The 24,272-nt window shown below is 39.6% G+C and overlaps 2 protein-coding genes across 2 annotated transcripts; both read left to right on the top strand.

The window, feature by feature from the left end:
• The first annotated feature begins 1,268 nt into the window (after window positions 1-1,268).
• On the top strand, window positions 1,269-4,616 carry LOC102706750. The gene is made up of 6 exons (XM_006654031.3): window positions 1,269-1,864; window positions 1,964-2,077; window positions 2,745-2,825; window positions 3,355-3,527; window positions 3,610-3,706; window positions 4,035-4,616. The coding sequence occupies exons 1-6, from the start codon at window positions 1,556-1,558 to the stop codon at window positions 4,149-4,151; spliced, it is 891 nt and encodes a 296-aa protein (XP_006654094.1). The 5' UTR covers window positions 1,269-1,555; the 3' UTR covers window positions 4,152-4,616.
• Window positions 4,250-15,869, top strand: LOC102705348 (protein NSP-INTERACTING KINASE 3-like). Its single transcript, XM_040523908.1, has 12 exons — window positions 4,250-4,328; window positions 6,470-6,489; window positions 7,391-7,527; window positions 7,625-7,696; window positions 8,792-8,935; window positions 9,083-9,154; window positions 9,231-9,290; window positions 9,582-9,709; window positions 9,861-10,007; window positions 12,828-13,160; window positions 13,865-14,256; window positions 15,270-15,869. Exons 1-12 carry the CDS (start codon window positions 4,250-4,252, stop codon window positions 15,597-15,599), a joined length of 1,914 nt encoding a protein of 637 aa, XP_040379842.1. The 3' UTR covers window positions 15,600-15,869.
• The last annotated feature ends 8,403 nt before the right edge of the window (window positions 15,870-24,272 follow it).

Raw genomic sequence — 24,272 nt, 5'->3', positions numbered from 1 at the left:
CTCATGATTTGGAACTAGCAGCTGTGGTGCATGCCCTAAAGATTTGGCGACACTACTTGATCGGTAACAAGTGTGAAGTATATACGGATCATAAGAGTTTAAAGTATATCTTTACACAACCGGATTTAAATCTCCGCCAGCGAAGATGGTTGGAATTGATCAAGGATTATGATCTTTTGTTTGAAAGGACGTAGGAGTATGAGTTACTCTCAACAGTTGATTTTAGTTCCTATCTACAAACACAGGACACAGGAAACATGTGATACATAAGTTTGTTTCTTGAGTCATACGACTATAATTCAACGGCGACAGCAGCAGCAATAACAACAACAATAAGAGATTTGCTCCGGTATAACGAAAAATATCTTGAGGTACCGGTATCTTAAGGTATCAAATTATTTTTCACCATTGGATCCAACTGAGTAGGATGTGTAGTATTAGATTCAACGATTAGAAACGATTTGATACCATAAGATACTTTTTATTGGACGGAAGCAAATCTCTAACCATAATGCTTGGAACTTTGGATGCTGCCTTATCTTTGTTAATGCAATTATCTACTTAGAATGTCTTGCATCAATCCATGTAAAACAGTTAACTCGAGGTGATTAATCCCTATATTTGCCCACTTGGCCGGTTGCCATAGCAAAGGAGCAAAATTAATTTGTCGTCGGTAAGAAACTTAATAAATTTACAGCCACATCATAAATTATTTATGGTTATGCTTATAAACCAAAATTTAAATTTTTAATCTTAAATTTGGAGTTAATTTTGGGGTTTTTTTACTAAAATTTATTTTTAGTCCTAGCTTTAGATTGTTAACCATACATATATATATATTTTTTATTTAGAAATTATTTTTTATAATAATTTACAAAAAATAATACATACAGAGAGCAGCTTCATAGGGGGATTAGAAATGGAACCAGTGACAATTTTGTCAAAAAGAAAATGACAACCTCCATAAACAAGCAAAATCCAAAAATAAGTAAATAATATTTTAACGGGTAGCACTGTATTAATAATGATATTATATTAAAACTCATTCTATTCCAGCAAAACCACAGGTCAATAATGCTAAATATGCAATTTTCTGTCAGTGAAGGGTCCATGTACCCAAACAGGTTTGAGCTAATATGCAATTTTCTCTGTTCATTACAGTCGTGGCCGCCCAGCGCCCACACCCAAAAAAACTGGATCTTTTCGTGCGATTCCAGCATGCTGCGTGTCTCTATCCGATCCCCAATAATGACGCGCGAGTCGCTAGTCCGCACGAATTAGCCCAAAGATTTTTCCTTTTCCTCCGGTTTCTTGGCGGCGATGGAGGGATCCACAGAAATGGGGGCCAAGAACGGCGTCCATTTTTAGGCCTCCGCTGCTCGCTCGCTCGCTGGGCTTGAAGCCTTGAAAGGAAGAAGGGGGAGAGGGAGGGAGCCAATCCTGGCCAGCCACCCACTCGCCCCCGCCTCCAAGAATCCGCGCTTGGTTGAGGCTGGATTCGATTTCCCGGGAGTCAATTCGGTTCGGTTTCTTGGCTGCGGGAGCGAGAGAGAGGATGCAGTGCGCGGGGCTGACCTCGCCGGCGCCGGCGGCGACGGCGGTGTGGATGGGGCGGAGGCCAAGAACCGCCAGGTGGCTGCGGGGGAGCGCGCGCGCGCCGCGCCGGGTGGTGCTGGCGGCCGCGTCGTCCTCTTCCTCGTCCTCGTCGCCGTCACCCGACGCGAACTCGAACTCGCCGGGGAGCGGCGGCGAGGAGAGGGAGGTGGAGGACGCCGCGCGGATGGAGAAGGCGGCGTCTTTCCTGATGAGGAGCCAGAAGTACGCCATGCTCAAGCAGCAGCTCGCCGTGGCCGCGCAGTTCGAGGTGCCGAGACGAAACCGATCCATTTTCTCCCCCCAAAAAGAAGCAAAGTCGCCATCGATCCATCCAAACCTGGGTTGCAAAATTGGAATTTGGTTGCAGGATTACAAGGAGGCGGCGAGGCTGAGGGACTCGCTCAAGTCATTCGAGGAGGAAGAGCCAATGCTTCGTCTCCGCCGATTGCTCAAGAAGGCAGTCGAAGAGGAGAGGTTCGAGGTATTTGGAGGACGCACTCATCTTTTTAGCAGCAGTTTTTTAGTACCAAATTTGTTCATCCATTTCAGTTTATACATGTCGATACAAGAACCGTTATGAATTGTGATTTCCCCATGAGGCAGTAGCAAGTTGGATTGTGTGATTGCAAATTTGCAATCCATCTTGGTAATGATGTTTCTGAATAGGCGATTAATCCAAAGAAGTGCATCCAAAGTTAGGTGCTGCAGTGTTTCTGCTAGACATGCCAAAAGAGCTTATAGTGTGCCTGATGTGTCCCTTTGTCGACCACAGATACAAACATTTTGTTGTATGCTAATTATGTTCTTTCCATGTTTGATATTCCCATGATAACATTGAAAATGGGAGGAAGAATCAAGTGTCAAGACATCATCTCAATATACATGTCTGCGTACTTCGTTCACTGTTGACTTTTCCACTCTTGTTATAGCTGGAGTTGTGCTTTCACCATTCCATTCTCATGGCCTAAACTTTGAATTCATCAGTACATAAGTGCTCAGTTTGGCCCACTTAACACTAATAGTTATGCCAGTAAGGATTCGTGTAGATATTTTTCATGCTCCCTGGTTGACAGTCTAGAAGGCATACTTTCTTCATATTTTAATACTCTACCATGTTTATTATTTTTCTCTGTTTTCATGCTTTCCAGGATGCTGCTAAGTACAGAGATGAACTGAAGATTTTGGCTCCACACTCTCTTCTAAAATGTTCTAGTGATGCTACTACTCTGGTATCTTACATACAGTCCAATGTTTTAGTTATGTTATTGCTAGTTTCCTACAACTATAGCATTTTTTTCAGTACGTACAGTACTATGGTTTTGAAGAAAATGGTTTGACTATTTGAAAACTCTAGGTATGAAACAGTATCATTGCCAATGGCGGTATCTTAGTGTTTAAAGCCCCCAGCTTACACTAACAAGAATTCAACAGGGAAAGTGGTCTCAAGTGACCTAAAAAAATAGCAGTAGGTGAAGGTCACCAATAATCTTAGTGTTTATAGGCAGGATATGGAAAATAAGACACTAATAGGTTAAGGTCATCAATAATCTATTTCTGAGTTGCTCATAATTGTGTGCCTGGCATTGGCCCTTGGGCACCACCTGGTGTCTTCACATGTTTAAGCTTCTCATTGCTCTTTTCAATGAAATCTCAGTGAACGTTCTGTAATAAATCTTTAGTTAATGTAGATCAAGTATTTCCTCATATTCTTCATGGAGCTTCGCTAGATTTCCTAATTTTTTTAATGTCAAATTTTAGGGGGTTAGAGTTCAAGTCAGGAGTGTTTATATTGAAAGCCGGAGCCAGCCTTTGAAGGGCCAGTTCTTCTTTGCCTACAGAATCAGAATCACAAATAATTCTCAACGCCCTGTTCAGCTTCTCAGAAGACATTGGATTGTTACTGATGCAAATGGAAGGACAGAGAATATTTGGTTTGTCTCTATTGTACTCTCTCACCCTACTGAAATAACCATATGTAAATGCTAATAAAGATTCACTCCATTGCCATGCCAGGGGTGTGGGCGTTGTGGGAGAGCAACCTGTCATATTTCCAAGGACTGGCTTTGAGTACTCATCTGCATGCCCATTAAACACTCCAAATGGGAGAATGGTAACATCACATGATTTCCTTTTCTTTGAAATCTTCCACAACATATGCTGTCACATTTGCAAATAGGTTATTTTCAAGAGTAATTTTTAGATTCCAACTGTGCAAGAGATTCTTATGGTTCTAATATCTCTTGAATGCATATAGTTGGTGTCAATTTGTGCCCAATACTCACCGTAGTTGAATCAGCTGTTTCCATTTAAACTGAGAAGAAAATAATGTCGTTCAATAAATAAACTAGTTAAATCCTACAATTTATGGATTATTTGGGTTTGTTTGCATGTCGTATGTCTACAAAGCAAACTTACCTGAATTCTTCTTTGGATTTTAGGAGGGTGATTTTGAGATGAAGCACATTGACAAAGCTGGGTCCTCTACATTCAATGTTGCAATTGCACCATTCTCTCTGTCAATCCTTGGAGATGACAATGATGACGTTCTCCTCTAAATGTGATTGAGTATGAGAATGAGTTTGAATAAGATGGTGTTGCCAGTAAGCAGTATCACAATACATGAACATGATTACATGAGTAGTGGTGAGTAGTGATGTGGCTAGAGTGCCCTCTTCTCCAGTGGAAACTTCTGCTAATGCAAATTTTGGTTAAGATAGCTGTGAATTGTGAAGGTACACACCTACACCAAAGCTCAAGATCAGAGTACCAGACAGACATAACATGGTTCAGCGAATGTTGAGATAATTTACACCCCCAAAAAGAAAAAAAGAAAGAAAAACTACACTACTGTAAATTGAGGTATATGAGGGACTTGTGTATCATCTAACTTTTGAATGTACATTATAGAACTATATAGAGCTTTTGAGTGTAAGCTGCATGGAACTCTTGTATTATCTGGAAAAATGCTTTTGTAATGTTCTAGTTCCATAAATCTATTGCACTGGGATTTACTGGTCAAAGCAGTAGTTTGGAAATTTTTGTTAATATCTGGAGTGTCAGTTAGGACTTAGTAAAATTGGCTGTCTTTTTGTAGTCAGAAATTCAACCAGGCTGGCCTCTAATCTGTCTCAAGCCTGGCAGATTATGCTCAGGTCAAAACATGGACAATGTTCAGAGAAACTGAGCAGTTTATTTAATTAGCCATCATTTCTATCGCAAAATGACGAAAGTTGTCAAAAGATTTCAAACGGGCTAACTCAAATCGTTCAAAACAGCACATCTTATATCTGTTTATTATTGATTTTCCGAGTTTGATGCCTTCAGCCTTAAGAATGAACTATGGATTAACCCCTGAACCATTTGAAACCATAAAATCCATAATTAAACCGTTTGAACACATGTTTTCGAAAAGATCGAAGGGCGGTATGAACCAATACACAAATGTGCGCCTTTTTTTTTTCAAGTGTTTTTGCTTTTCCCGCAAATAGTGCCTTTTTTTTTGTCTTTTATCCTTCAGTAAGTGGCGGATTCATTATATTGACCCGTAATTGATACTCCCTCCGTCACATGAAAAACATCTCCTATAATAACAATGAGTAGTTAAGGAGATGTGCAAAAGATCAAAATACATCTTATTAATATATGGGTAGGTGAAGGATATCAAAAGGAGAATTTCTCGATTTGCAGGCTGATGGTAGGCAAGAAGATAATAAATCGCTTTATTTTGTGACAAAGTTCAAACTCTACGAATTGATTTATTTTAGAACGGGGAGGGAGCATTGACCCTTTGTTAAATACTCTAACCAAAAAAGTCTACATTTATCTTGGAGTAAATTTTGTCAAAATGGAACTACATCCTTTGTAGCTTTTGATCTAGAGCAAGCATAAAACATCCCTTGTAGCATGTACAGCAGTAATGAGACGTTGGTTTTTCAAGTATAAGATGCATTCGTTTTGCTAACATGAATGACCGAGGAAGGAGAGAATGAGTTCTCTTCACTAGCCCTCTATTGATTTCTGGGAAACGCATAAATTTTGGTGGATTTTAGTCCTATAGGAAAAATTCCTAAAAATGCTTTTAAAACAAAGAATTGAATCCTATCATTTCATTTGAAATTCCTATAAAATGGACAATACCGTACAACTAGATTTTTGAGAAAAGTTAGCAAGAACTCCAACCTCTTGAAAACATTTCTTTTTAAGTCTATATCTCTCGTCCAATTTATATGGTCTATTCAAACGACCGTTCATATTTATGTGTTTTATACTTGTATCATATTCTTATAAAAATTATGGACTTTTCCTATCCCTCTGATTTTGTAATCGTGTGTTTCAAAGATTCATAAGAGTGAGAGGTAGAGAGAAGTACTATATAAATGCCTAGCTGGCACTTATTTATGTTTTTTGTACATAGTAATTTTTTAGAAGTCTCTTAATTGCACCAGACAATGTAAGTGATGTTACATACTTAAGTGAATGAAAATCTCCACCTTTGATCTTGGTATATATAGTTTTTTAATCTTTCATGCTTGAGGAAGGCCATGATTATTTGTGGTTTTATGCTAGGGAGACATAAGTGTTTTTGTCCAGGAAAAAAATTAAGGTATTTCAAAGGTATTAAATTTTATGTTAGAAAATATGTTATCTCCTCGTGACCGAATCACTCAACACACCTAAAACAACACCCTTACACTTGCATCAAAATCAGATTTGCTGCAATAGACTGAATGTTCTGGCCCAAACTTTTTCCCAAAAGTTTCAGTTCAATTCACCCACATTTTCATGGCTCACCACAACAGTTACAACATACAACACCATTACAAAAAGAACAAGCAAACACACATCATCATTAGCTTGTAACTGATCAATGCAGCAGTAAATTACAAGATTTCAGCAGCAAAAATCTGCCAAATTTGCCTCTTCCTCCTCCTCTCTCTCTATCTTTTTTTTTTACTAGAACTCTAAAGTCAGAAGAGAAGCCAAGGCTGCGTACGTCACGCATGCACGCACGCATCCATCCATGCAGCAGCCGGCGATGGCGTCAGGCGCAGCCACAAGCTAAGCCTCACGCGAGCCTCGTCCCGGCCACGGCCACCGCCACCACCACCGCCGGGCACCGGTAACCGACGCGGCCGGCGCGCGCGGCGCTAGCGGACAGCCGAGCGGCGCGACAAGTGGCGATCGCCTTGCTGGTTGCTGCCACCGCCTCGCGCTCGCTCGCGCGCGCGCCCTCGCCGTCGTCACTGCGGGCTGCTGGCTTCCGTTTCATGTCGTGTCGTGTAGCAGCGGGCTGGTGGTGAGCGGGCGTCCCTGTCTAGTGTCTACTCCGCGCGGGCGGTTCGCTTTGGGCAGTAGTAGCTCGCTCGATCGCTCGCTCGGCGCGGTCGACCACGACGACGACGACGACGGCGGCACCGAGTCACCACCGACGAGCGACGGCGAAAGGCGCACGCCGCGCGGCGGTCGCCATGGACGACGAGCGGAGAGGAGCTGCTGCTGCTTCGTTGCTCGCCGTGCTCGCGCTGGCGCTGAGTCTCGTGGTGGTGGTGGCCGCTTCGTCCTCCGTCGACGTCTCGCCCGAGGCTCTTTCCCCCGCCGGCGAAGGTGCTGGGAATTCTCTTGATCTTTGCTTCTTCGTTTCCATCTTTTTTCTTGAGTTCTTCTGCTCACACCATGACGATGATGAGGATAAGTTCTTCCAATCTTGGCGTTGCAACGGAAAATTCAGTTACTAAACTCACCGGTTTTCCTGCTGCATTTGGCTGGCCGTCCATGGCGTGTGCTCGCAGCGGAGGCGCTGGTGGCCATCAAGGCGGCGCTGCATGACAAGAGCAACGTTCTCGGCGACTGGAAGGCCAGCTCCGGCGGCGCCGGCGGGCCGTGCCACTGGAGTCTGGTGTTCTGCTCCGACGACGGCCATGTCAACGGGCTGTACGTGCTGGCTGTCCATCACCCTCCCTGCGCCATGCGCTTGCTTCCTGCCATGGCAGATCTCTGAATCTTTCTGCTTGATTTTTTTTTGCTGCAGCGAGATGGTGCACCAGAACTTGTCCGGCGCACTGTCACCGGCGATCGGGAAGCTACGGCGGCTGCAATTTCTGTAAGCCTGATTAAGAATCTCTCTTTGTAGAGATCTGTCCTGTGAATTTCAAGCATGTTTATGATCCATTGCTTCGAAAGAGAATGGGGATTCTGGAGGAATCGATCGAACCTTTTCATGTGAAAAATTCCAGTTCCAAACTTCTCGCATGACTTGAACCTGGTTTAATTTTGGTTCAGATTTCCAAATTTTTTTTATTTACTGATGATCAAAAAGTTCAGATTTTTTTTTGGATTTGGCGAAATGTTGTTTGAATTAAGAAAAAAAATGTTCATATTTTGAAGTTTCTCTGAACATTTTGTTCAGACCTTTTCTGCATTTCCCCCCTAAATATCAGAATTCCGGCTGCCTTCCGGCTATTTTTTTTTTGCATTCTGAAATGTAAAATCCTGTATAAACCTTAGATTGGTACTCATACTATTGGTCTGGCTTTGTCTAGATCATGGTAAATTTGGAGGATAGTAAACATCAATTCTCACTAAGGGAGGATTTCTTTCAGAAATCTGTTGATACTTTGAAATTTCTCTGAACATTTTGTTCAGACCTTTTCTGCTTTTTTTCCCCTAAATATCAGAATTCAGGCTGCCTTCCGTTTTTTTTTTCTTTTTGCATTCTGAAATGTAAAATCCTGTACAAACCTTATATTGGTACTCATACTGTTGGTATGGCTTTGTTTAGATCATGGGAGATTTTGAGGATAGTAAACATCAATTCTCACTAAGCGAGGATTTCTCTAGGAAATCTGGTGATATTTTGAAATTTCTCTGAACATTTTGTTCGGGCCTATTCTGCATTCCCCCCCCCCCCCCCCCCCCCAAAATACCAGAATTCAGGCTGCCTTCCATTTTTTTTCCTTTTTTTTGCATTCTGAAATGTAAAACCCTGTATAAACCTCATACTATTGGTCTGGCTTTGTTTAGATCATGGGAAATTTGGAGTATAGTAAACATCAATTCTCACTAAGCACGAATTTCTTTTGGAAATCCTGCATTCCTGACATGGGCCTTCACTATTACTACATATAAACTGATATCATGAAAAGAGGACTTTAATTCCATTTGAAAAAATGATGAATTTGGTTTGAATGTTGTGCAGGCTTTTACAACACAATGATATTTCTGGCCCTATTCCTGAAACCCTAGGCAGGTTGAAGCTGCTCCAGAGGCTGGACCTGGCATTCAATCAGTTTACAGGCACTATTCCAGGCACACTTGGTCACCCTAGGGACATCTTCTTTGTGTAAGATTAGTCTTTATGATAATTGAAATTTCATCAGGTTCAAAAAAATATTATTGAAATTTCAAGGCATTGTTATTGTGTTGGGCAACTCTGAACATGAATTGGATCATCTGATTTTTCTTCTGCTATTCTAATTAATTCCTCCAGGAGATTGAGCCACAACAACTTATCTGGATCTATACCTGATTCACTAGCCACTTCTCAGAGCGTTTATCTCCTGTACTGTTCTCCTAACAATCTTGTTCTTGTAATCTTTTTTTACTGTGATATTGAGCTTTGTTCTGAACTATTTCAGGGATCTCTCCTATAACAACCTGAGTGGCCCCGTGCCCAATTTTATCGTGAAGAATGTATAGTAAGTGATGATTTAAACTTCAGTTTCGTCCTTTGGTCTAACTCAACGGTGCATCATGTCTAAACATTATTCTCTCCGTTCTATATTATAAGACTTTCTGGTCTTGCCTATTCATATGCGTGATAATAAATCTAGACATATATACAAAATATATACATTGATATATGAATGAATCTAAGCAAACTCAGAAAGTCTTATAAAATGAAACATAGAGAGTACCTCTTAAGGACTACTGGTTCTAATTTGCCTTCTTGTTTTCTCTGTTTCTGTTCACTCTCCATACTTGATCAGCTTTGCTGGAAATCCTCTGCTACATAACTTGAGCCGTGAGGGACAAAGCTGCTCTTATGTGGTACAAGAGCCGGTTGATATCCCTTCTGCAAAAGAAGAGCCAGTTGTTATCACAGAACACCCAAGCAGTAAGACAAATTGTTCAGCGATCAAATTCTGGGAAATTTACTTACATATGAACATTCTTTAAAAAAATCCATATGAATTAAACAAGATGCTTAGGCATTCATGCTCTCCTCTTTTTGTGCTAATTACAGTCATTTCTTCTTCACTTCCCAGCTCACAACAAAAATGGCTTGTCAGGAACAGCTCGGCTTGTTTCACTTTACATAGCAGCTGCTCTTCTAATAGCATTCCTCATTGCTGGAATCATCGCCGTTGTTTGGCAGTGGCGTTCGAGGCACCAGATCTTTGCAGATTTAGATGGTAATGACATCTCAAGTGCTGTATATGCTTGGGAGCTTTTTTACAGTATCCACCTGCAAAGGGGGTGACAGATTCATGTCATACATTTTGGATGAGGCTCATGGTTAATTTTAACCTTGGGATCTCCTTGATTGTTTGTTTTTTTTAAAGATTGCTGGTCATTTTGGGTACTTTTATAAACATAAAAATGTTTTTATGTTTTTACTATTTGTCGGTGGAGGTTTGAGTTGTGATATTGGAGGTAAGTTCGCATTAAGTCCACTCGAGTGGTAGTTCTCTTGAGGTTCTACATGTCTGTTTTGTTACAAGTCTGGTGCATTAACTTCTGTAAATAAGTTCTTTAGAGCAGGCCAAAAAAATGTTGTATCAACATAGTTAATTGTATTTTTCTAACTATATACCTTGGTTAACATATTGGTGGCGTTTCTTGACTTGGGTATGAAACCCTCTAAACAGTTGGCCACAGGCACCATAAGGCACTAGTGCCATAATGGGGGCCCTCTTGTTGCGTGTTAGCAAGCCTGGGTAGCTACATAGGTTTTTCTCTTTTTTTTTTTGACCTTGATCAGTTTGCTGACCTACATATATTTCATATTATCAAGTATCAAGATGCTCGAGTCACATATTTCCATATGTAAGGCATGTTTGTAAGAGAGTGATAGTAACTACAAGGAAAAAAAATACTGATTTGGGATCAAAACTACGACTGTGTATGTAAAACACCAAGATATATACAATAAAAGCCGTCTCACAAACTACCTTCCTGAGATTAAAATAAGCACTAGACTTGCTCAAGTGATGCCTTAGCATCATCCCGTAGATGCACCATACCATTGCAAAAATCATGGAGGTGGACAATACCATCATATATGTTATTGACAAATAGATACAATCACGTGTACCATTCTCACACATGATGATATTTTTCAATTTGTGTATTTTTACGATACTTTTCTAATTTTATCAACAACAATTACAGTATGGTCCATGATGATGTATTTTATTCTCTTCTTTTTATAATTGGAAACTTTTGTTACTAAACCTTAATGGGATAGATTAAATGAGGAAAATATAGTAGACCCCTCTGCAATGATGATTCAACACAACCGTGGTTAATGGTTATCCATGATTCTGTAAGGTAAAGGGACCGGTCATTGATCAACATGCCTAGTAGAGGTAGGTTCAATAGAATTGTATGATGATGGTTATTACGCTACAAATATAGACCGACTTAACTAGACTTGTATAATCTTTCATGTCATAGCAAAGGCTCTTTAGGGTGTTCTGGTTAGTGGTTACCCCAACTTGGATCCTTAGGGACTGCATGGGGTGCAATAACATGTGATATTGGTGCCTTTTACGCGTGAAGGTATTGACTATGTTAAACCCGACCATTGATGGTCTTCAGCGAAAAAAATAGCAAATGATAGGGAAGGGATAGAGCATGAGATATGTGTAAGTACGGAACCAAGCCTTAGGCTATATGGGCTATAATGCAAGTTGGAACCCACGCTCATCTCATCAAGCATTGGCTTGGCCCATATAGCCCCTAGGGCAGAACAAAGAACCCTTCACAGCATGGTCTTGATTTGGTAATGGGTACCAATTCCTCGTCCATGCATTCTGTCGGTCAACTCCATAGGTGCGCCTTGTGCTCATGTGAGGAGACGACGCACGTGTGCTCATGGGCCATGGGCCTTTTCAATATGTGTACTATGACACTAAGATGTGGACCATGGCTGGTGGGATAAAGCAGCCAAATCAGGTATCAAATCCTACCGTTGCCATAGCCGAGACTAAGCAACAAAGATTGGAAGCCCGCGTGGCAGCTAGCAGCGTGAAGCCAAGGAGTAGTTAGCGGTACATGGTGAGGTCGCACAGGCTGTTGCTGTTGAGCGTCCAGCGGTGGATGCTAGGGCACGTGGCATACTAGAGGGGTGTTCATCGTTTTGTGTTGCTGCGGTAATGCAGTATTGGTCATCATGCCTTTTTTCAGTTTGATCTCCGCCACTGCCCTAGGGTGGGGGGCATGGGGGCGAGGAGCTAATTATGGTGTTGAAGATGAGATAGGTAGGTTGAGGAGCTCGTATGTGGTGCCAATTGTTTTTGGGATGAATAGAGTCGAGTGTGGGATTGGACTGGCCATGACATTGATTCTTTTTTTTATGTGATGAAAAGTATAGGTTGGAGAGGGATCAAGAGCTGGAGAACCTTGATTGCAATAGAACATATAGATGTTTGACTTATTAAATGTATATTTATAATATTTTCTGCAGCTTCTTTTAGATATTCTCTATCATGTGCACTGTTTTGAAAAGTTTACTGTTAATATTTTTGTGTAGATTTCTGTCCCTTTGTCCATTGATTGTAAATCTCTTTCACTTTGTCCATTGATCTAGCTTTGCTACCATTTGGTACATGGTTAGCTAATGATATAAAATAAGTAGACATATAGAATCAATTCAATTCAATTCAATGCTGAAAGAAAATCCTAATGGTGCAGAGGGGTCAGGCTACATTAACATTTCCCATAACTAATCATATTTTTTTGTGTTGCTGCTATTCATGCAGTGCATCATTGCCTTTCTTATATGTTTATATCTTGTTTCCCCATTATTTTCTTGGGATTAAAACATCAACAATTTGAAAGCATGATACAGCATTTGGGCTCCAGCCAAGTACCATCTTTCCCTGCACTTGAGGCATTTTTTTCCTGTTTCTTCAATTAGCATGATGATACAGTTGTTATGATTAGTTACTATGCAGAGCAGCACTCTGATACCTGAATACTGATTACAATGTCTGATCATATTTATCCAGGACTGCAAATACGCCTAGGCCATCTGAAGCAGTTCACGATCAAGGAGATCCAAGAAGCCACCAACAACTTCGACAGAAACAACATTTTGGGGCAGGGAGGATTTGGAGTAGTGTACAAGGGTCGCCTGCGTGACGGCACAATTGTCGCTGTCAAGAGGATGAAGGATTGCGGTTCTGTTTGTGGCGATAATCAGTTCCACACAGAAGTTGAGGTGATAAGCCTGATTGTTCATCGGAATCTTCTTCGTCTTATTGGGTTTTGTGTTACAGACAGTGAGAGGCTCCTCATATACCCTTTCATTTCAAATGGAACTGTTTCTTCTAAATTACAAGGTTATTCCCATGCTTGGATGTAGTATTATTATCTTTGTTGTTATTCATACATGATGCACACTGACAAATGTGGGGCATGTCAGGAATCCTATGTTTCCTAAGGGGTGTAATATTAGCATAGCAGTTAGAAAGGGCAGTAATACATTTTTTTAAAAAAACATGAGCAATATGTGAGTTTTCATTATGAAACAGTAGTTCACCTTCTCCATCTATGAAAGTTAAATTTTACATGGGCTTGAGATTGCCTTGATTTGTCAAAATGAAAATAAAATTTTGATATCTCTGTATTGATGGTCCACCAATCAAACATGGAATTATCTTAACAAAAACAGTCAAAAATGGGATTCTCTAAAAAGACAATCAAAGATGGAACATGATAATGTACCTTAACTTATCTGCCATATCTAAGATGATCATATTATATGGTCATTATTGTTGTCCTCCTCCAAATGATAACAATCTATTAGTTATTCATGTTTATTTTCAGTTATTCTGTTTGTTTTTGTTTCTTTCTTTGTTCCTATGGTTTCCAATACATATATTTGTGCTGACATGAAACTGGGTCAATATGGCATTAACTGGTGAAAACAGTGTGTAAACTCTTCATTCATTGCCACACAACAATGTTCTCTGAGCTAAGCATTTCCACATTTTTTAGAGCAAAGTGATCAACTGGGCTAACCATCTTTCCTCACTTTGATCAGAATATATATGTGGTGATCCTACCCTAGACTGGTCAAGGAGGAGGAGGATCGCGCTTGGCACCGCGCGAGGATTGGTCTATCTGCACGAACAATGCGACCCGAAAATAATCCATCGCGACATAAAAGCCTCCAATGTTCTCCTCGACGAGTGTCTGGAAGCAGTCGTGGCAGACTTTGGGCTGGCAAAGCTCTTGGATCATGGGGAGTCTCACGCTGTGACGGCAGTGAGAGGGACACTTGGCCGCATTCCTCCGGAGTATCTGATGACCGGCCAAACGTCGGAGAAGACTGATGTTTATGGCTTTGGGTTCTTGCTGATCGAGCTAATCACAGGCCGGAAAACGATGGAGCTTCATGAGGATGAGTATCAGGAGGGTGGAATCCTTGATTGGGTAAATTACTAGCTACTCCTGTCTTTTTCTTATACAAGTTTAGCTTACTATACTTTGCATTTGAAATGTGTAATGTTTTTCATCTGAGTTTTTTTATTATTCTTGAAAAAGTATCTTGGGGTATCATATTTTTCTGGGTAAAAGTTTAGTGTCTTGATGTAGATACCAAAATTTTGCACTAAAATTTTTAAAATTTGCTCTAGTCCAACAAAAAGTATCTCGAGATACCAGTACTTCACGGTACCAAATCGTTTTTGATCGTTGGATCTAACCATGCTTATCCTGCTTAAAGATCCAATAGTGGGAAGCGATTTATTACCGTGAGGTATCAGTACCTCAAGGTACTTTTTGTTGGACTAGAACAAATTTTAAAATTTTTGGTACATTGGGATACTTTTTAAGAATAGTAAAAAAACCTTTTCATTTAGTTTATTCTCATCAGCAAGGTTCAGAAATCTATAAGGTCCGTTGTTAAATGCTAATATATTGCAAGAATACTTCATTTCCTCTATAAATAATTTGTCCACTGAAAGAAGTTAAAGACTTTTTTTTAGTAATTATTCAACTATCAGCGTCACTGTTGGTGCTATATTACTTAACTGCTAATATTTTACATAATTGATTGTGCCCATGCCGGCAGAATAGCAAACAAATAGTACATAAGAGTATGCACCGTATCAGTAAACCGAAATATGAAAAGAAAACATTTCTGAAAATATCGTCTTGGACTGTCATAGAAGAATTATCCATGTAAGAAAACTAAGATTAACGTTTCATGGATTGTCATGCCATAAGAATTTCAAGAGTTAAGATATATACCAAGAAATACTATCTCTTTACTATCTGAACAACAATGCAAACATTTAACTGAAATAAGAAACAAGCAGCTCCACTGTAAAAGATCTCTTATTTGAGCAAATGCACTTCAAGCCTCCTAATAAACACCACTTCTTCGCTTATTTTTATATTTTAATTGCCATCAACTGTTACTAATCACATGCATCTTATTGCAGGCAAAGGAGCTTCTTGAAGAGAACAAGCTAAGCTCTTTTGTGGACAGCAGACTAAGAGATAGCTATGCCATTGCTGAGTTGGAGGAGATGGTTCAGATAGCTTTGCTCTGCACAGTGTACAGCCCAGATCATCGTCCAAGCATGTCTGAAATTGTCAGGATGCTGGAAGAGAGTGATGGATCGGCTGCAGAGAAATGGGAGGCTCTGAAAAACGTCAACAGATCGAAGCCAAGCACACCGGAGTTCATGTTGTCTCCCCCTGTGAATTTTGGCCCAGATGAGTACGATTCAATTCAGCTGGAAGCTGTTGAGCTCTCAGGGCCAAGGTGATTGTATGGTCAGTTTGCCATGCTTACATACAACAATGTTCAGAACTCCAAACATAGGAGATGAAGAATAACTGAGGAAGAAACGGATGTTTCAGACATTAACTCGGCTTTTTAACCAGAGTGTCATGTCATGCATCTTAATTATTTTAGATGATGACCTCTCTAAAATAGGTTACTCTATGTGTGCCCCAATATCTGGGTGACTCTAGTATCTGCTTAGAACTTGACTATAATACTGGTAGTGCTTAATAATGACAAAAGGAAGGATAATTTATCTAGGCTGTAATTTGCATCTGTGACTGCATTTCTCCCTCCCTTGTTTTTCATCTACTCCACCCGTTCCGCAATGTAAGTCTTTCTAGCATTACCTAGATTTATATAGATGCTAATAAATCTAGACACATATATAAAGTATATACATTTATCAATCAATGAATTTAGACAAAGTTAAAAAGACTTACAATATAAAACGGAGATAGTAGTTGCTAAATTACTAAGATATTCTCTTCTGCTAGAAACTTTGTTTATTTGTCCTGAATTTTTAGTAGATAAGTTTGGCTTTTTTTTTCAGAAATAAAATTTGGCTTGGTAAGTTTTATGTTTAGGTCAGTTTGTAAGTAAAAGATTTGGTGCTGAAGGTTTTGTACGAGTTCAAATGTATCCAAGAAATATGCTAACACAATAGCATACTATAAAAATACTACATCCATTCCAAAATATACGAGCATTTCTAGACTGTTTAGTATAGACCAAGGAGCTATTAAAATATTTTCTTTTAGTCAATTCAGTGGTCAATTTTTAAATTTTACACTAATTAGATTCTCTTTCTAAGCATCTAATTGGCTCTGAAATTATTGGAGTGATTAAAATCATAGAAATCAGTGTAACAATACTTATATTATAGTATAAAATGAAAACTTAGAAATGCTTATGTTTTCGGACAGAGATAGTATATTGCAAAATTTAACCCATAATTTTTAATGCAAAAATAGGTTATCTCTGATAAGAGGACATGGAGACTTAGATGAATCTTTTGCCAGAGGTGACAACCAGCAATTAAATATCATGATAAGAAGTTTGGCACAAAATGTTCAACACCCCCCCCCCCTCCCGAATCGGATCCTCTGTCATTCCATGCTAATGGCTGAGAATGAACAACACGGTGATATTGGAAGAATTCCATCCGTCCGTTTCGAGATGGACGGCTATAGATTCACCTGCTACAGTAATATGTTAAAATACGAAACAATAAATATATTACTTTTTACCTACAGTGATTTGCTACTGTGTTTTTACTGTGCTATTCTGTCCATTTCTCCCTGCGTTTTTACTATGCTAGCCTGTCATTGCTTAACCATGCCAGGTCATCCGAATCCCCCCACCCCCAACACATGTATCTGCATGCACAAAGCCACACAAACTTGCTAAGCCTAGCCTTACCAAGTTGGTTCCTTCAGAGCTTCAGACTCTTAACTCTGTCCCTGCTTACTAGCCTGCAAGAATACTGTCCTGAAGTCCTGATGCATCACAAGCAGCATGCATGGATGCAGAGCAAATCAACAACGTTCTCTCCTCACCACTGAAGCAAAGGTACACCCTACACACATGCACTCTGAATGTGACGATGCATCAGAAAATTCAGAGCTAGCAACGAGACAAGGAGGATGCATTTCGGCTTTGTAGCTTCACCTTCAAACCGCATGTGCGCAAAGTTTGCAGAGTTTGCAGCGAACAGCGATAGATGCTGTACATGCAGACTTTGTAACAACTGGAATTTCTGCGATGGCAAATGGCCGTCAGTAGCTAGCCTCCAGTTTTCCAGTTCAGGGCAGCATCAGCATGCAGCCATGAATCAGCTCCAAGGCACTGCAGCTGAACACTGAAGCTGCAGTGTTCAGCTTCTGTTGCCGAGAGAGAGAGAGAGAGAGAGACTGATGAAGCTGAAATGCTGAATGCATGAGATGGCATGCATGAGATGAGAGGAAGTTTGGCAGATGCTGCTGATGGATGGAACACTTCATGGGTGCAGTTATCTAGCTTCTTCTGTTGCCAATGCAAGCTAAGGGTGCTCGGGATTTGGCCGGCACACACTCTCATGCAGCAAGCCAACAATGCATTGGTCACTACTCACTAGCTAAGTTTTTCTTCAGTACAATCACTTTTGCTGTTCATATGCACTGTTTATAGCTACCATGCAAGACGCAAGTGCCTCTTCTCTGTATATATCTTGATTCTTTCGAGTCCTAACGGCCTCTTCTGTTTGGAGGATCTTCACGAGAAAATTAGAGGAATCAAATTGTTTCCCGTACAAAATCATACTAACTTCGTCGCATAATAATTTTATTTTTTGTTTTTCCGTGTCCAATGTTTAACCATTTATCTTATTTAAAAAAATTGTGCAAAAACTTAAAAAACTTAGTCATGTATAAAGCATTATTCATATTTTATTATCTAGTAATAATAAAAATATTAATCATAAAAAAATTCAAATAAGACGAATGGTCAAATGTTGGATACGGAAAAATAAAAAATAAGATTACTATAGAACGGAGGTAGTATAATATGATTTTATACTAAAATTTTTAATATCTTAAAATATCTCCTTGTACGACAATACATGGCATCTCGAGTTCCAGATTAGGGAAGCCTTAAATATCAAATGGACTATGGAGGGTGGGCCCGCTGGGTCGTCTATCCGTTGGATCGCTTCCCTGCGAACGTCCGCAGGATAGAGGGCTAGTTAATTGGCGCTATCGACTCGGTCAATTGGTTCCGGTAAAAATTGAGAGGAAGGGATGGATCGACCACCATTCATGAGTCATCACACGTCCAATCGTTCAGAGCTACTGCAGCTGCAGCTGCAGCTGCATTGCATCACTCATTCATTCAGGAATGAGGAGGCCTTTTTTTTTTGTCAGCAGCAGCAGCTACTTAGTCCTGTTTGAGAGAGCTTTAGAAACAGCTCCTTATTAACTAGTTTTTGAGAATCTGGAAAAGCTCGTAAACCCAGCTTCTTCAGATTCTGGATTCTTAGTTTATTTTTCAGAATCTATAACTATAGATTCTCAGAAGCCGTGGACCATTTGAAGCAACTTCTGACAGAAGCAGTTTCTGAGAAAAGCTACAGCTAGAAAAATCTCCCCCAAATATGCCCCTTCACTTGTTGGTTTGGCCCAACAAAACAAAAACAAACGGCTATCCTTAACCCACGCACTTTGTTTGAGGAGCTAAAGATTATGAGCTACACTTGAGGATTTAGTTGATGAGAATAATATTTTATCTCATTCTCCGTTCTAGAACTAAAATATGTGAACGAAAAAAATTGCTTCAGCGGATAATTTATCTTATAATCTAAAAATAGAACATGAAACTCCATATTTGGAGTTTCTCTATCCTCGATTCATATCTGAATATTAATCTCAAGAGATAAGAGGAGAGAGCAAGAATAATACGAGAGAATGTGGTTATAAAATAGAAAATATAATATAAATGTATTGTTGAAGTGATAACTGATATGAATAGAGAATATATTTTAGATGATCATCTAAATGATAATATAGATGATCAAATTTGGATGAGCTGCTGATAATGCTCGAGGTCAGCTTTTCACTGTTGAAGAAAAATGAACATATTTACAAACGAAAAATAATTTATAAATAAAACTTTTATATACATATTTTTAACTATTTAAAAGCCTATTCTAAAGAAACTACATAAAAAAAATCCCAAATCAACTCTAAATTTAAGGTTGAAAAATTATAGGCAAAAAGTAAAAAATTGGTTTATTTTAGGATGGAGTACCTATTTCTTTACGCCTATTCTCTCGTCTTAACTGATCAAAATCATCTCTAATTTAATTTCATATTTTTCCTTATTCTCCAAAAAACTGTCATTCATGTCCGAATTACATAGCTAAAAGTTGTTGAGTATAGCTCCGACTCCACGTATCAAAGATCTCGAAGCCGAAGCTACGTTAAAAATGGCCTACCTAAGTAGCTCTCCCCAAACGACAACGACAAAGCAGCTAGCGTGCTTCATGGCCACGACTAGCTAAGCCAGCAAGCTCCATTTCTACATCTTCACCGAGTGAGAGAGAGAGAGAGGGAGAGGCCAACCAGTGCCATGAACGGCATCAAGATTGCCGTGCTGGTGACACTGATCGTCCCTCTTGCTCCGAGGGGAGCCTCGCTCCTCGGCAATGCCGTCGCCGTCGCCGTTGCCGTCGCCCCATCGCCGGAGCAGCAGCAGCAGCAGCAGATCAACCCTCCCGGTTCAAACAACGGCGCCTCGTCGGCTCCTGGAGGGCAAGGCGCGGGTCAGCAATTGAGCTGGCCGCGGAAGGACCAGAGCCGCCGCACCGCCTTCACCCGACGGCGGTTCGGCACCGGCGGCTTCTTCAACGACGAGAAGAGGTTCTCGCCGACCGGATCAAATCCGCTTCACAACTTGTGATCGTCAGACGAACACCGGCGTACATATTATATCTTGTTGAGCTGAGATTTATTTGATAAATAAGGTTGGTGAAATTAGTTGTTTCTTTCTGTGAACTTGAAAAAAGAGTCTAAATTTTAATCCTTTTCTTTTTATAAAATGGATTAAAACTGGCCTCTATATCCATAACAGATGTACATGGCCAAGACTAATTTTTAATTTGGGTGGTTTTATCCGGGGGCATTTTTTTTATGAGTTTTACTCCCGTCTTTCCTTTTGTATCTCGAGGTACCAAATCGTTTCTGATCGTTGGATCCAACAGTGCATATCTTACTTAGCTAGATCCAACGGTGAGAAACGATTTGGTACCTCGAGGTACAAAAGAAAGGATGAGAGTAAAACTCTTTTTTTTATATGTTTAGGGGGTTAGTACATGCTATGTTGTTGCTTTGGATACAACTTAATTATTTAATCTTTAATTACTCCAATAATATTTTCAAGTAGTTAGTTACAGCTCCAAATTAGGAGATGCTTTCAGCTAATTCTTGAATCTAAATCTAAAATAAGCCGGCGACAAAAATTTGAAACCACTACAATGCCAGACTAGCTAATTCTTATTTTGTACATTATGGTAGTTAAGTTGGTTTGTAAGCTTGTGAAAAAAAACAATAAGTTAGTTTTTAGCATATATGTACTTGAAGTCAGAAAAGAGATCTTAGTCAAAAGCGTTATAAATTCAGAAATAGCATGCCAAAGATGATGGCATGTTGGTCCAAAAAGGACACTCCAGTAAAGGTCAGATGGTATATTTCCAATTCCTTATGTGTCACTGTAGAAATATGTATGTATGCCTTAATTTGACAATCAATTTCCGTTTGCAATGCAAATACTACACCATCATATATGTTTTACTAAGCTTACAATAATACAGGACTAAAATTTTTATAAAAAAAATTAGGAGTGTCATTGGGACTTTTTGTTACAAGATACAAAAATTACGCAGTTCCTGAATGAATTTCCACATATCACACTATAATTTCACCCATCAAGGAATGATATCACTGGACTTGAGAAACTGACCAAAGTTTTGAGCTTGATTTACATGCTCTAATTTTTTTAAACATTACATGTTCTTATTTTATATCAGGATAATGCAACAAGGACCACAAGTGAACAAACAGTTCCATTGGAATCTAAAGTACACAAGACCCATTCAATTGGCTGAATGCATATCCAGGTGACAAAATGCAAATGACAGCCAAGAAAGGCTGGTCTGCAAACTCTGCAGGTAGGCAGCAGAAAAGGCTGGTGATGAGATTGGCCTCATTGGCCTCCAAAGCTCCATCAAAATGTAGCCAGCCATGGAATTCATGGTCAAAAGAACAGAGGTAGATGGAGAGATCAGGAGCCATGCATCAACCTGATGGGTATAGCATGCAACTCACTCATGTACTGCTGAAGATGCATGCTGCTCTGCCTATGCCATGTGAAAAAAAATGTGTGGATCTGTCAGGTACTGCTTTTGAGTTTTGAGCCGTCATGTTGATGCTGAGTTTTACTGACATGCAGATGGGAGTAGAACACAGGGGTCTTTTTGGTTTTATATCTCTGATTTTGTTGAGATCATTGATCAGTGTTTGTCTTTCCGAAATCCATTGTGGGGAACTCAGTTATTATGCTCGAAATTACCTTTCATTTCAAATGAATGAGATTACCACAGGTGTGTACTATAGTATCCAATGTCATCCAACTTTGATATGTCTGGTTTAATTTGTAGGTACTCTCTCCATTCAAAAATATAAGATATAAGATGTATTAGCCTTTTATACGATCTCCAACATTATTATTTGAATATTAATTTCTCTTATTACCATATTCCCCTTTATCGAGGTTCTCTTGGGTCTTACAGTAACTTTTGTTTAATTAATTGTTTGTAGCAAAAGACTTAAAACTCTTTTTTTGGGCAAAGACGGATTTGAAATCTTTGGTTTTAATATCATATTGAGTTATATGTACCAACCAATTTATCTCAAAAGTACAGATTGATAAGTACAGAACAAATAGCGTACAAACCTCAACATGCAAATATACCATGCCATCACTTACTAGAAACATGCAAACATTATATGCTATCATCCACCATCAACTATTATATCTAAAGCTCATAAAGCATACTACATCATCTATAATTTATTATATTGTAAATATATATTAATATGCAAGCATGTCAAATCATCCTCCTTTGTATCATTTTTACAATATTTCAACATATATTCATCCATCATTTTAACATACTAGAAAAGTGCCCGTGCGTTGCACCGGGAGAAAGCTAAAATTAATTCATATTTCAACATTGGTCGAAAGAATTAAGAAAGTTATAACCACCAAATATACTCTATCTGTCTCTCTCTTCTATTTGAAGCTATTAAATTTTAGATTTGCATTTGACCGCTCATCTTATTCAATTTTTTTGTCAAAATATGGAAAACTATACGTTATGCTTAAAATTTATATAGTAATAAATCAAATCATAAAAATAGTTAATAATTACGTGTTTTTTTGAATAAGATGAATGATCAAACATAGACCTAAAAATAAACAACGCCAAATAAAAAGAAACGATGGGGTATATGTACAAAATCACTATCGAACATATATCCATATGTATGTGTACATGTTAAAATAGATTGATTAATATGGTATTAGCATCACAATAGAGAGATATATCAGTAAGAGTGAATTAATAACTTGACATGAGTTTAGATAGACTCAGTTCTGTGAGTAACATGTAGTGAGAAAAAATCAACCTGAATCATGCGCTCACGGACGAAGGTGCGTAGCCCACTCAAGCGAGGCTAGCCCTGTGCTCACGCGTGGCCTTCTCGGGCGACGCAGACTACGAGCTAGCCCACTCACTGGTCTTGCGCTCGTGGATGACGGACGACGCACACAGAGAACGAACAAAAGTTTTCTAGCAGAATTTTTACTTTTTTATAATAGTAGAGAAGATATACGAATTCTTAATATAATTATGGCTACATTACTATATATTAATTACGATCTACTCACCACTATTTGGATGTTGTGTGATCTAAGTCAGCTTATAAATAATTTACCGATCACCCAATTGTGAAATTTTAGCAGAAATCAACTATCATCAATTGGACCTCTAAACTACATACAGAGCTATATATGCCAACAAAATAACAAAGTCTAACTGCTTAATTAGTTCTTTTCTTGGCAAACAACTAAATTATTAGTTACCTTATCTTCCATATTCACGGCGGCATTACCTTGACGTGAGGGCAGCCGTGCCTTGATCATAGATGATATATTATTTATACGTAATACTGCTACATATATATTGATCTATAGGCAGGTGATTTGGTTTGCGGGCAAAAATGATCTTGTTCCAGCGATTGATCGGACGGTGGGGGTGAGGCGGTACGGCACTGGTCCAGTGCAAAGCACGCGAACGTGGCCCAGCGTGAACAAAAATGATCTGGTTGCACGTGATTGATCGGACGACGGGCCCATAAGTCCAGGTGAGGCGGTACGGCACTATGGCGCTGGCCCAGCGCAAAGCGCGCCCGAGCGTGGCCTAAAGCAAATGACGTCAGCGACGGACGAAATGGTTAGACAAAATCGTTACCGCTTTTTATAATATTATAGATTTAACATATCTTCGTCCATATATCCTGTAGCAAATCAGCGGAAATCATCCAGTTATCTAAATGATAAAAGGAAGGTCCATACGAACCGTGAAAAAAAAAAGAAGTTACGTAACTCACCTGATATGATCGAGAGCTGAGTATAATATAGATGGATGCAAGGATCGATCTTGATCCTGAAATAATTAATTTAACGTCTCGTCGGTCGATGCAAGCTGTGGTCGATCGGCCAATGATTTTGTCGTCGAAATACGCGGTGAATGCACTCGATGTGTGCGCTGAAAACTAACGACCTGCTGCCTACCTGCCGGAAAGCAGCGAAAGCTCATCACTGGAACACGACGACAGCATAAACACGCATACACGTTAGCTAATGGCGGATCTGGCCAGTGATATTAAAAGTATGAACAAGTTAGATAAAATTTTTATATTAATGTTTATCATAAATTTTAGGTGAGAGGTCTTCGTGACGTCTCTAATAATTTTAACGCGGGAAGCAAAGTATCGAGCCGCCGTCGCCCTCGTTCCAAATTCGCCCCTGACGCTAGCTAGCTAGCTGCAGCTACCGGTGA

This window comes from Oryza brachyantha, chromosome 5 (assembly GCF_000231095.2).
Source record: "Oryza brachyantha chromosome 5, ObraRS2, whole genome shotgun sequence".
In the NCBI taxonomy this organism is placed as follows: domain Eukaryota; kingdom Viridiplantae; phylum Streptophyta; class Magnoliopsida; order Poales; family Poaceae; genus Oryza; species Oryza brachyantha.
Note: the sequence above shows the minus strand (reverse complement) of the source record. Positions and strands in the feature narration are given on the sequence as shown.

Excerpts from the sequence above, each read along its gene's own strand:
- LOC102706750 (XM_006654031.3), top strand. The coding sequence starts at position 1,556 with ATGCAGTGCGCGGGGCTGACCTCGCCGGCGCCGGCGGCGACGGCGGTG. Across the intron at positions 1,865-1,963 it reads CCGTGGCCGCGCAGTTCGAG|GATTACAAGGAGGCGGCGAG; the intron begins GTGCCGAGACGA and ends ATTTGGTTGCAG. Across the intron at positions 3,528-3,609 it reads GGAAGGACAGAGAATATTTG|GGGTGTGGGCGTTGTGGGAG; the intron begins GTTTGTCTCTAT and ends TTGCCATGCCAG.
- LOC102705348 (XM_040523908.1), top strand. The coding sequence starts at position 4,250 with ATGTGGCTAGAGTGCCCTCTTCTCCAGTGGAAACTTCTGCTAATGCAA. Across the intron at positions 7,528-7,624 it reads GACGGCCATGTCAACGGGCT|CGAGATGGTGCACCAGAACT; the intron begins GTACGTGCTGGC and ends TTTTTGCTGCAG. Across the intron at positions 14,257-15,269 it reads AGGGTGGAATCCTTGATTGG|GCAAAGGAGCTTCTTGAAGA; the intron begins GTAAATTACTAG and ends ATCTTATTGCAG.